Below are 13985 nucleotides of genomic sequence, written 5' to 3' on the forward strand. Positions count from 1 at the left end.
TCAACAGACCAGAGAATCTTGTTTCTCATGGTCTGAGAGTCATTTAGGTGTCTTTTGGCAAACTTCAAGCGGCCTGTCATGTGCCTTTTACTGAGGAGTGGCTTCCGTCTGGCCACTATCATAAAGGCCTGATTGGTGGAGTGCTGCAGAGATGGTTGTCCTTCTGGAAGGTTCTCCGATCTCCACAGAGGAACTCTGGAGCTCTGTCAGGGTGACCATTGGGTTCTTGGTTTCCTCCCTGACCATGACCCTTCTCCCCCGATTGCTCAGGTTGGCCGGGCAGCCAGCTCTAGGAAGAGTCTTGGTGGTTCCAAACTTCTTCCATTTAAGAATGATGGAGGCCACCGTGTTCTTGAGGACCTTCAATGCTGCAGAAATGTTTTTGTACCCTTCCCCAGATCTGTGCCGCAACATAATCCTGTCTCGGAGCACTACGGACAATTCCTTCAACCTCATGGCTTGGTTTTTGCTCTGACATGCACTGTCAACTGTGGGACCTTATATAGACAGGTGTATGCCTTTCCAAATCATGTCCAATCAATTTAATTTACCACAGGTGGACTCCAATCAAGTTGAAGAAACATCTCAAGGATGATCAATGGAAACAAGATGCACCTGAGCTCAGTTTCGAGTCTCACAGCAAAGGTTCTGAAAACGTACGGAAATAAGGTATTTCTGGGTTTTTTGGTCTGTAATTATGAGGTATTGTGTGTAGATTGATGAGGGAAAAATGTGCTTAATCAATTTTAGAGTAAGGCTGTAATGCAACAAAATGTGGAAAAAGTCAAGGGGTCTGAATACTTTCCGAATGCACTGTACATTGTGTAATTTACTGATGATCCCAACTAAACTCCATAGGGCTATCTTATAGAAGGCCACAGTATGAGTCATAATACCCATAGAACCTAGCGGTCAAACAAGGAAATGGTTCCAATCATTTTTCCACCATGCGTTTTTCCTATAGGGGATTTTAGAAACACTTAAAATAAGGGCTGTGTTTCGTGTAGGCTTACACTGGCGTGACGTTTTGATAACCACGTACATCTCTGTAAATAGACGGAACTCTGGTGAAATCAACAGTTTCGTCGTCATTATCCTTGGCACTGGCACCATAATGTAAAAATACATATAGTAAAATTAATCAGAGTTGGTGATGGTTGATCGACGAAATGGCTTCAGGTCAGTCGGTGTTGAGCGACTGGGAAAAGGCTGCAGAGACAAGCGGGAAGTACAGGAACTTCTGTTATGAGTGTGGGGACGCACTGCCTCTACCTAAGCTGGAGGACGCAGCCTTCTGTTCCGAACGTGCGGAATGGAAGAGGAAAGATAAAAAGGCGTTGAAGAGAGTGAGGAAAGAAGAGTTTAAAATTGAGGACAATTGCGATTATAAAGGGAGATGGGGTGTCGAAGAAGACTGTACAGAGTAAGAAGTATGCGAGACCGACTTATGGAAGTGAACGAGGACGATTTTAATGGAGGTAGAAGGTGTGGCGAAGAGCTCAGAGTCCGAGCCTTGTATTGATGGACATGATAAAGAGGAGTAGGAGGAGTGACGTTTTGGGAGAAAATGGATCCTTGGCTTTTGGCGGATCCATTTATGGTTTCAGGGTGGATGAGTAAGGAGTTGGGTGCAGTTGAGTCAGTGAGGGTAACTCGTAGAGGCCTTGTGATATTTGTTTGTGTTTCCTCTGACCAGAGGGATCGGGCGCTCTGTGTCACGCGACTTGGCTCAAGAGCTGTTTCTTGCTTTGCTCTTAGGAACAGGGCGCCATTGAAAGGAGTGATTTCTTGGGTAGCATGAAGTGTGCAGATGGGTGTTACAGGTGCCATGTTTGTGGTTATGTTGCAGCAGTGTGTAACGGAGATTCCAAGATTTGGGAAGTGTGCATGAGGGCATGGGACAGAGCAGTGTGTGTGTGTGTGTGTGTCAACTGTAGGGGTGCCCATGTTGATAGGAATCGGAAGTGTCCGGTGTAAGAGAGGCAGGTTGAGTTGGCAAGAGTCAGAGTAGTACAGAAGGTGTCGTATGCTGAGGCGGTGAGGAAAGTAGAGGAGGATGGGTCAAGGATGAGGGATCCTGAGCGTAATGCTCCTTTAGTACATTATTGGGCTAGGGAATCAGCGGAGGATGGGGAATGTCACTTATTCATTTTTCTATTCAGATTTCAATCTTCTAAAAAAATCTAAAATTCACACAAAAAAGGTGTGGTGATTGTTCGACATTCTCCTCTCGTACAGAATCTACAATTGTCATTGTCATGGCGTGCTTGGTTAAATAGCTATTGACAAGAGAAACCCAATACATCCAACATAAAACTAAAATTTACCTTGGTGCCTATAACCGAACCATATACAGTTGAAGTCTGGAGTTTACATACACTTAGGTTGGCGTCATTAAAACTCATTTTTCAACCACTCCACAAATTTCTTGTTAACAAACTATAGTTTTGGCAAGTTGGTTAGGACATCTCCTTTGTGCATGACACAAGTAATTTTTCCAACAATTGTTTACAGACAGATTATTTTACTTATCATTTACTGTATCACAATTCCAGTGGGTCAGAAGTTTACATGCACCAAGTTGACTGTGCCACTAAACAGCTTGAAAATTCCAGAAAATGATGTCATGGCTTTAGATAGGCTAATTGACATCATTTGAGTCAATTGGAGGTGTACCTGTGGATGTTTTTCAAGGCCTACCTTCAAACTCAGTGCCTCTTTGCTTGACATCATGGGAAAATCTAAAGAAATCAGCCAAGACCTCAGAAAAAAAATTGTAGACCTCCACAAGTCTGGTTCATCCTTGGGAGTAATTTCCAAACACCTGAAGGTACCACGTTCATCTGTACAAACAATAGTGCGCAAGTATAAACACCATGGGACCACGCAGCCGTCATACTGCTCAGGAAGGAGACGCGTTCTGTCTCCTAGAGATGAACGTACTTTGGTGCGAATGGTCCAAATCAATCCCAGAACAACAGCAAACGACCTTGTGAAGATGCTGGAGGAAACAGGTACAAAAGTATCTATATCCACAGTAAAACAAGTACTATATCGACATAACCTTAAAGGCCGCTCAGCAAGGAAGAAGATACTGCTCCAAAACAGCCATAGAAAAGCCAGACGATGGTTTGCAACTGCACATGGGGACAAAGATTGTACTTTTTGGAGAAATGTCCTCTGGTCTGATGAAACAAAAATAGAACTGTTTGGCCATAATGACCATTTATGTTTGGAGGAAAAAGGGGGAGGCTTACAAGCCGAAGAACACCATCCCAACCATGAAGCACGGGGGTGGCAGCATCATGTTGTGGGGGTGCTTTGCTGCAGGGGGGACTGGTGCACTTCACAAAGTAGATGGCATCATGAGGATAGAAAATTATGTGGATATATTGAGCAACATCTCAAGACATCAGTCAGGAAGTTAAAGCTTGGTTGCAAATGGGTCTTCCAAATGGACAATGACCCCAAGCATACTTCCAAAGTTGTGGCAAAATGGCTTAAGGACAACAAAGTCAATGTATTGAAGTGGCCATCACAAAGCCCTGACTCCAAACCTATAGAAAATTTGTAGGCAGAACTGAAAAAGTGTGTGCGAGCAAGGAGGCCTACAAACCTGACTCAGTTACACCAGCTCTGTCAGGACGAATGGGCCAAAATTCACCCAACTTATTGTGGGAAGCTTGTGGAAGGCTACCCAAAACGTTCACCCAAGTTAAACAATTTATAGGCAATGCTACTAAATACTAATTGAGTGTATGTAAACTTCTGACCCACTGGGAATGTGATGAAAGAAATACAAGCTGAAATAATTCGTTCTCTCTGCTATTATTCTGACATTTCACATTCTTAAAATAAAGTGGTGATCCTAACTGACCTAAAACAGGGATTTTTTACTAGGATTAAATGTCAGGAATTGTGAAAACTGAGTTTAAATGTATTTGGCTAAGGTGTATGTAAACTTCCGACTTCAACTGTAGATTACCACAGTATAATAACCATAAAACCTAGCGGTCAAACAAGTAAATGATTCCAGGCCTACAAGAAATACAGCCCTTATTTTAAGTGTTTCTAAAATTCCCTATGGGAAAAATGAATGGTGAAAAAACTATTGGAACCATTTCCCTATTATGACACCTCCACTGTGGGACTCTATACCTATGTAAACAATACTTTCCTGTGGATATTTTGTCTCAAATTTCGAGGAGCTGAAGAACAAACCTCACAGACAACCAGTACAGTTAGTTTAAATGTAATTTTATTCAACATTCTGGCATATAAGGAACATTTACACGATTTTGCAGGTATTCATTTCAGGCTGTATATCCAATTAACTGTGTATTAGAGCCTAACTAATCAGAGTTTTGAAATTTGGCGTGCCATAGTCAATTAGATAACCACAAACGTTTTAGTTGCCCGATATTATGACCTCTGCACTCCTTTTAGAGGCTTTCCTTTCGAAATATAAGGTCTCTAGAAGTTATACTATCTTTGTGAAGGTCCTAAGAAATGTGATTGATTGCTTGCTAATAATGTCATAGACCAGACACTTCTGCCAATGCGCAATCAGGGGACAAATGGGGCTTTCAGGACAACTGGGAACCAGAAAAACAATGAGGTCAAATCGTGACGTCAGTGATATTCAAGAACGGAGAAGTCAGAGCTCTACTGCCGCATTCACGTCATGTCGGGAAATCCTAAATACGACCTTCCTATTGGGAAAAATGCATGTGAAGGCCCCTCCAAATTTTAATTCCAACTATGAAACTTGGTTATAATCTCTGGTCCCACTGATGTAGCGCGGTTTATCTGTACTCCCGCAAAATCCCTATAAAATCTAATTCGATAGCCACCCACAGGGTATAGGCTACCGATCCCTGTCCATGGTTCTGAATTTTACACGGCTGCCTATCGATGGGCTATCAGATTATGTGGCGCTAGTGCATGGAGTAGCCTACATCTTTGCTTCAATGGATACATGTTCATTTTTTGTGTGCTCGTCATTTTCTCACAAGCCTAACATTTATGTTTCAAGAAGCTATAGGCCTACGGTGTCGCAATGCTGCTATTTAGAATGCTGTGTGGCGGTAATAATGTATTCACTTGTTCAGTAATTAAAGTGGGACAAATTGCACGTTGTAAAATGAAATTTCCATGCAACAGCATACTAATCAGTAACTAATATATATATATTGTTTAAGCCTATAGCCTACCTTAGCGGTCCTCGCGCTCTATCGCAGGTTGGATAGAAAGTGTGTGTTGCCTAAAACCCGTCTTGATGCCAAATAATATAATCAGTCTACAATCAACACAATTGATTGTTTCATTATACAGACAATGCAGTCTAGCCTATCTATAGCTATATCCAGTATTTAGCTGGTAGCCTATTTATATGACACATTTGAACTTGGGACTCCACGCTGTCGGCTATCCGTCTCATCACTCGTAGACTTACCAGTGTTCACAGAAGGGGGGTCGATCTCTGTCACTATTCTCGAGGGGAGGAAGAGGAGCAAAGCCACTGTCATTGTGGGGCCCGGGACTGGGAGGCTGCTAGTACTCGTTTCCACCTGCCATGGTGTTTCGTTCGTCGAAGGAGGTAGTAGCTTTGCTGATGTGATTTGGCACAAGATTGATCCGATTCTTTCGGCGTTTTTGTGCACCACTTGGTCTTGCCTTTTGTTTCTCCATCTTGAACAACGCACTCACTCTCCATCCCACCCCTGATTCACCTAACTTTTTTGAACTTGATAGCCAATTAGGTGAGGAAGCTGAAGAGGGTTGCCGCCGGCGCCTCTGAGAAATATTGTCTGTCTGACTCGTCTACTGCCATGTAGATTGGACAACAAACACTTCGCTTGCTACACGTGGAAATCATAAAGGAAAGTTACAAATGTTTTTGATGTAGGCTAGGTGTGAGATGACAGGCGTTCGCATTATGGCCGTGGTGAAAAAAGTACCCAAATGTCATACTTGAGTAAAACGAACGATACCTTAATAGAAAATGACTCAAGTAAAAGCGAAAGTCACCCAGAAAAATCCAACTTGAGTAAAAGTATTATAACGACCCTGGGTTTATAAGCGCGGGTATCGATTCTACCGTTTGAGCACGCTTTTGCGGAACAGTCGATAGCCCGCTGGACTTCGGGCTAGAAGGTCGAGGGTTCGAGGCCTGCTCCCTGCTGTTTCATTATAGTATAGTATAGTATTTGGTTTTAAATATACTTACGTATCGAAAGTAAATCTAATTGCTAAAATATACCTACGTATCAAAAGTAAAAGTATAAATAATTTCAAATTCCTTCTATTAAGCAAACTCATAGCCAGGGACACGCTCCAACTCTCAGACATAATTACCAAAGAAGCATGTGTTTAGTGAGTCCGCCAGATCAGAGGCAGAAGGGATGACCAGGGATGTTCTCTCGATAAGTGTTAGACCATTTTTCTGTCTTGCTAAACATTCAACATGTAACAAGTACTTTTGGGTGTCAGGGAAAATGTATGGCCTAAAAAGTACATACTTTTCTTTAGGAATGTAGTGAAGTAAAAGTTGTTAAAAATAGAAATAGTAAATTAAAGTATAGATACCCCCCCCCAAAAAAACACCTTAAGTCGTACTTTAAAGTATTTTTACTTTACACCACTGCATTTAGGGGAATGCAGGGTTTCTGCTACACCAGTGTCTAGACTCCGATCTTTCCCACAGGCTGAACTCTGACGTCACACACCAATGAAAATGGCCGCGGTTTCGTCTGTCAATAGTGAGAATGGTTCTTGCGTTCCTTCCAAGCCGTTCCTCTTAAGTAAACAAGTATTACCTCCGATCACAATGACACGATGTCAACGTGGTACAGGTTGATCCCCTAGTTTACGACTTGGAATTCCGAGTTGGATGACCGTTCAAAACGTTTTTCCCCACTCAGGGCTTGTTTTTTACCAGTTCCTAGTTGTCTTGAACTCATTGAAATCAGATGTCGGAGATTTCCAAGTTCTCAGTTGTCTTGAACAATGCAGAAGTTAGTTTGATGAGGAGGATGCTACACCTGAAAACCTTTGGGGGGTGGGAGAAGATTGCGGCGTTAAACCGACTCCTGAAAACATGTCATTTTAAACAAGTCCTAATCTGATTTTTGAAGTGCTATTTTGGGGCGGCAGGTAGCCCAGTGGTTAGAGCGTTGGGCCAGTAACCGGAAGATTGCTGGATCGAAGCCCCGAGTTTAAAAATGTACAAATCTGTCGTTCTGCCCCTGAACAAGGCAGTTTAACCCACTGTTCCCCGTCATTATAAGTAAGAATTTGTTCTTATCTGACTTGCCTAGTTAAAAAAAGCTGAAAACCATCATCCTTGTAGTCTTTTCAAATAGGCTACAACCAGCAGATGGTGCAATTGGTTAAAGCAATATGTTGTGCTGTGATGATGCTACCAGAAAGACACTGCTGATGTCTGCCAGATTTCATGACGCCTGATACGTAAAATACCTATCAGCTAACCACATATTATAGAAATCTGTCGGTCGATCGCCTCTGCCAAGTCTTCAGCAACCAGATGGTCCGGTTTTCGGGGCAAATATTAAGAGTGCCTGTAACATACTTTTACAAGGCGACATTCCATCTTAACTCCTCCACATTTACTCGATTTGTTTCTTCTCGTCAAGACCAGTATGTCGGGGATCTAGTTTCAGTCGATGACGCGGTACGCAACCATTGGTTGATGCACGCAACCATTGGTTGATGCACGCAACGTCTGATTAGGGTAACGCGAGCAATCACTTCAGTATATGGGAAACAACAGCTCTTTAATATCAGTTTTACGTCAACGCAGGTACAGGAATGGTTTACAGTAGACTTTAAGCCTACTGGACAAGTGTCCATTGTTTGTATTTAAATGGTATCATCATTGTTTTTTTAAATCGTTTTTCGGGGGGCTTAAACCTATCCATATAATTTTACTAATCTGATGAGACTAAATGAGACAAATTGCAGTTATGGATAAAGACATTTTGTGAGAAAAAAAAAACTTAATTTACAAGCCAAAGTGTTTGACCACCAGAGAGTGCTATTCACTTGAATTTGAAACTTGGAAGTGGGGCATTGTGTAAACTAGATATTGGCATCTCTGAAGACAACTGTAGACTTATCTTTTTCTATATGTTAGTGTTTCGTTGGTTAGTTTGGTTTTGAGAAAGCGATAGAGGTATTGTATGGGATTAAGGGGACAAATATGGTCTGAAGAGGACTAGAATTTAACGGGGGGAGGAGCTATGTATTCAGGGAAGGTGGAGTGCTAGAGCTTTTAAAAAATAAGAAAAGAGGAGATAGTTTGCAGAGGAGAAATGTGATAAGTAAAAGCAAAATGTGCAATTGGATTATTATTTTATTTTTTATTTTTTAAATAGCAATAAAATTGCACAATCGAGGCAGTAGAAACATGGTTTTCGACCAGCAGCTGGTTTTGATCTCTCTATTTCTGTTCAACAGGATGCTGTTACCTCTTTTACAGCTAGCTTGGCTGAGCTCTGTTTCCTGACTCTTCCCCCCCCCACCACCAAGATAATTATTGTGTGTGTGTGTCTTACAGAGGGGGAGATAGAGTGAGAGACAGTTCATGGAATGCTGTGATGTCATCAGCTCAGTCCCACACAAAGGCAAGGAGGAGGACACACAAGCACACTCACTCTCCCGAGTAGTTACTCTGCCGTGGAGCGTCTGCACCCCACTGTGAGTACATCCTCCTTAAACAACACATCCTTTCTCGCACACGTTCTGCTGAATTCTCTATTACTGGCTCACTCGCTTCTCTTCTTTTTGTATTTTTTTCCCCCCACCAAGTGTTGAGTTTAAACCAATCTGTTTTCCAGCAGTGACAGTCCTCCAAATGTTGATTGTGCTGTTTCCATTGTTAATATGACCACCATGCCTAGTGAAGTCCTTTCAGCCCCTCTGCTAGAGCAGCGTTCTACTCATGCTGTCCTGGGATGTGACCTTGTAGTTTGGTTACAGCCAAACAACGACCATGTTAAAATGGAGCAGCCATCTCATGGGAGTTTGGAAGAAAGAGAGGAAAAAAAGGAAGGGCGGTTGGAAAGGGATGTGGGGGTGGGTTACTGACGGCAGAAAAAATGCCCCATTCCTTTGGAATCTCCTCCCATCCAGGGCCAGACAGTCGCTCTCAGAGCCCTGACTATGGCTTGGGTGAGGAAACCAGGGTTTGAACTCTATCATTCGTCTGAAGAAGGGAAAGGAGATTGCTGTGATTTACTATGCATTGAAAAAGAAGGCAATGAGCAGTTACATCTTAAGAGGAGAAGAGACAAAGGGGGGAAAAGTAAGAAAATAAATCAAAAGACAAGGAAAGACAAGTGGCTAGGAGCACTTAACAGCAGCATGATTAGCATACAGCAGGGAGCGCCAATCATCTACAGTGCTGACAGAGGTTGTGATGTGTAATTTTCCCTGATGCAGATTCACCCAGCCATGGCTGCCTGATGAGTACTGAGGACGACTGACAAGGGAGGAGGGAGTGTCAGTGTAGAGGACGTCAGAGGAAGCTGTCTACAGCTTGTGTATGTGACAGAGGAGCCTCGATCTTCTTCTTCTCCTCATGAAGCTTGTTTAGAAACCAACACGTCTTCAGGAAACTGTCGACCCAAGGAGTCAGGACAGTACCCATCCACGCCCTGCTAGACTGGGCAACCTGCTGGAACAGCCCTTACCGCCTTAACCCCTCCACCTCCAGCCCGCCGCCACCACCATGCTGCAGCAGATACTAAAGGACATGTACATCGATCCTGATGTGCTGGAGGCCCTGAACGAGGACCAGAAGAAGACCTTGTTCCTGAAGATGAGACAGGAGCAGGTGCGGCGTTGGAAGGAAAGTGAGGAGAAAGAAGACCATAGACCAAAGCCGAGTACAGGTACTACCTTCATTCCTCCCTACCTCTTCTGCTGCCTCTCCTGCTACATCTTCACACACAGGGTCTGTGTGACAGGAGGCTGTGTAACTTTTTCGCCAAAAAAGTATCGTTATCTGCTTATGAAATAAGTCTACAAACACGTTTCATTGAAACCTGCCCATCTGGTCTTTCTAAAGGCAGATACATCGGGCAAGTCTCCGATATGTTGGTGTGTTTTTGTAGTTGTTGCTGTGGATTAACTAATAGGGAGCTGCCGTGTGAAGTTGAGCTGCAAGCATGTGGCTTACCTCTGAGAAACATCCTGTGATGTGCTTAAGGCTACTGCCAATGTATTCAGTATCAGTCATTTCTGTTGTTGGCAGGCCCTCTGTATGTGGGTCTGTGTCTGCCTGCGAGTAGGTTATGCACTTTGTTTCAATGAGATGGCATTATCTGTTTATATTATGAGTGTCAGCAGGGCTAAGAGGGTAGGTAATGGCTGAAAAGACTACTTGTCTTTTGTTAAATCACTACCCGCAGTTTCTCACCAGTGGTACCATTTACCATCACAATAGGAACACTGGAGGGTATGTGGAAGTAGCCCGGCCTCATGTAGCATCACTGGGGTGAGAGAAATAGGTCTTCAACTCAGGTTTCTAGTATTTGTATTCATAATGGATTGCCATTAGCTGCTGCCAACGCAGCAGCTACTCTTCCTGGGGTCCAGCAATATTAAGGCAGTTATATATTTGAAAAACATTACAATACATCCATAACAGATTTCACAACATATTAAGTGTGTGCCCCCAGGCCTCAACTCTAATACCACTTATCTATAACACAAAATCCATGTGTACGTGTGTGTATAGTGCGCATGTTATCGTGTGTTTGTATGCATGTGTCTATGTTTGTGATGCTTCACAGTCCCCGCTGTTCCATACGGTGTATTTTTATCTGTTTTTTAAATCAAATTTTACTGCTGGCATGAGTTACTTGATCTGGGATTGAGCCATGACTACATGGAACTCTATGTAGTACTGTGAGCATCCCATAGTCTGTTCTGGACTTGGGGATTTTGAAGAGACCTCTGGTGGTATGTCTTCTGGGGCATGCATGGGTGTCCGAGCTGTGTGCCAGTAGTTCAATTAGACAGCCCGGTGCATTTAACATGTCAATACCTCTCACATATCCAAGTAGTGATGAAGTCAATCTCTCCTCCACTTTGAGCCAGGAGAGATTGACATGCATATCATTAATGTTAGCTCTCTGTGTATATCCAAGGGCCAGCCGTGCTGCCCTGTTCTGAGCCAATTGCAATTTTCCTAAGTCTTTTTTTTTGTGGCACCTGACCACACGACTGAACAGTAGTCAAGGTGAGACAAAACTAGAGCCTGTAGGACCTTGGATATACACAGAGTCTTGATAGTGCTGTTAATAATGCAGCGCTTAATTAATTACAGACAGACTTCTCCCCATCCTAGCTACTATTGTATCAATATGTTTTGACCATGACCATTTACAATCCAGGGTTACTCCAAGCAGTTTAGTTCCCTCAACTTGCTTAATTTCCACATTGTTCATTACAAGATTTAGTTAAGGTTCAGGGTTTAGTGAATGATTTGTCCCAAATACAATGCTTTTAGTTGTTCAAATATTTAGGATTAATTTATTCCTTGCCACCAATTCTGAAGCTAACTGCAGCTCTTTGTTAAGTGTTGCTGTCATTTCAGTCGCTGTGGTAGCTGACGTGTACAGTGTTGAGTCATCCGCATACATGAACACACTGGCTTTACTCAAAGCCAGAGGCATGTCGTTAGTAAAGATTGAAAAAAGTAAGGGGCCTAGACAGCTGCCTTGGGGAATTCCTGATTCCACCTGGATTTTGTTGGAGAGGCTTCCATTAAAGAACACCGTCTGTGTTCTGTTAGACAGGTAACTTTATCCACAATATAGCAGGGGGTGGAAAGCCATAACACATACATTTTTCCAGCAACAGACTATGATCTATAATGTCAAAAGCTGCAGTGAAGTCTAGCAAAACAGCCCCCACAATCTTTTTATCATCAATTTCTTTCAGGTAGTGCTTGTTGAATGTCCTTCCCTATAAGCATGCTGAAAGTCTGTTGTCAATTTGTTTACTGAAAAATAGCATTGTATCTGGTCAAACACAATTTTTCCTGAAAGTTTACTAAGGGTTGATAACAGGCTGATTGGTCGGCTATTTGAGCCAGTTAAGGTTGTTTTACTATTCTTAGGTAGGGGAATAACTTTTGCTTCCCTCCAGGCCTGAGGGCACACACTTTTTAGTAGGCTTAAATTGAAGATATGGCAAATAGGAGTCGCAATATCATACACTATTATCCTCAGTAATTTTCCATTCAGTCCCCGGTGTCTTGTCATTGTTGATAAACAATAGTTTTTTTCACCTCTTCCATACTTACTTTATGGAAATCAAAATTACAATCTTGTCTTTCATAATCTGGTCAGATATACTTGGATGTGTAGTGTCAGCGTTTGTTGCTGGCATGTCATGCCTAAATTTGCTAATCTTGCCAATTAAAAAATCATTCAAGTAGTTGGCATTATCAGTGGGTTTTGTGATGAATGAGCCATCGGATTCAATAATTGATGGAGCGGAATTTGCCTTTTCCCAAAATGTAATTTAAGGTGCTCCAAAGATTTTTGCTATTATTCTTTATGTCATTTATCTTTGTTTCATAGTGTAGTTTCTTCTTTTTTAAATTCAGTTTAGTCTCATGATTTCTCAATTAGCCAGACCTATTTGACATCGCTTTTGCCTCATCCATCTCAACCATAAAATTTTACAATTCCTTATCAATCAACAGGGATTTTACTTTTTTTACAGTCATTTTCTTAATGGGTGCATTCTTATTAGTAACTGCGATAAGCAATTTCATAAATTTGTGAAGTGCAGTGTCTGGTTGCTCGTCATTACACACCACGGACCAACAAATATTTTTCACATCGCTACAACACTTTTAATCACTACAATCACTACAACACTTTAATACACAATATTCGGTTCAGCCTGTGGAACTTTGGTTTTCCTAGCTGTGGCTACTATATTGTGATCACTACATTCGATGGATTTGGATACTGCTTTCAAACTAATTTCTGCAGCATTAGTAAATATATGATCAATACATGTTGATGATTTCATTCCTGTACCGTTTGTAACTACATTGGCTGGTTGATTGATAACCTGAACCAGGTTGCAGGCATTAGTTACAGCTTGAAGCTTTCTCTTGAGTGGTTAGCCTGATGAAAGCCAGTCAATATTTAAATCACCCAGAAAGTATACCTCTCTATTGAAACCACACACATTATCAAGCATTTCACACATGTTATCCAGATACTGACTGTTAGCACTTGATGGTCTATAGCAGCTTCCCACCAGAATGGGCTTTAGGTGAGGCAGATGAACCTGTATCCGTATTACTTCAACAGTATGTAACATGAGATCCTATCTAAGCTTTACAGGAATGTGGTTCTGAATATTAACAGCCACACCTCCACCTTTGGCATTTCTGTCTTTATTGTAGATCTTATAACCATGTATTCCTACCACTGTATCATCAAAGGTATTACCTAAGTGAGTTTCAGAGATAGTCAGAATATGAATGTCATCTGTTACTAGTAAATTATGGATTTCATGAACCATGTTTCCTAAGATACGTATGTTAACGTGGGCTATTTTTAACATTTTTCTGGGATGCTTTATTGTTTTCATTGCTTTACTGGGAAGCTTAGCAGAGGTAGACATGCTCAGGTTATTTTTATAAGTGCAGGCTGAGCTGCACACAGTGGACTTCCTACTAGGGCACACCACCTCAGTGCTAACAGTATAACACTGGTTCATAGGCATATGATTACTGCATACAATACCTGTGGGATGAGCAGAGGCATTCAGGGAAGTAAGAGGGACATATATTAGGTTACTTACATTGTGACTTCCAACGCCCCTAGGATAATGTTCATTTTTCTGAAGCATGATGACATCTCAGCGAACCAATGGTAGGGATTAAATGAGCTGGACTTGGGTAATTGATAAGTCATTGTCTCAATGCAGCC

General features: G+C 42.1%; 1 protein-coding gene across 1 annotated transcript in view; it reads left to right on the forward strand.

The window, feature by feature from the left end:
* The first annotated feature begins 8421 nt into the window (after positions 1-8421).
* LOC106603020 (extensin) overlaps positions 8422-13985 on the forward strand; it is a 39347-nt gene continuing 33783 nt past the window's right edge. Inside the window, exons 1-2 of the mRNA XM_045716905.1 lie at positions 8422-8718; positions 9463-9914. Coding sequence (XP_045572861.1) covers positions 9752-9914 — 163 coding nt within the window. The 5' untranslated portion in view covers positions 8422-8718; positions 9463-9751. The remainder of the gene's footprint in view (positions 8719-9462; positions 9915-13985) is intronic.

This window comes from Salmo salar, chromosome ssa04 (assembly GCF_905237065.1).
Source record: "Salmo salar chromosome ssa04, Ssal_v3.1, whole genome shotgun sequence".
Classification (NCBI taxonomy): Eukaryota; Metazoa; Chordata; class Actinopteri; order Salmoniformes; family Salmonidae; genus Salmo; species Salmo salar.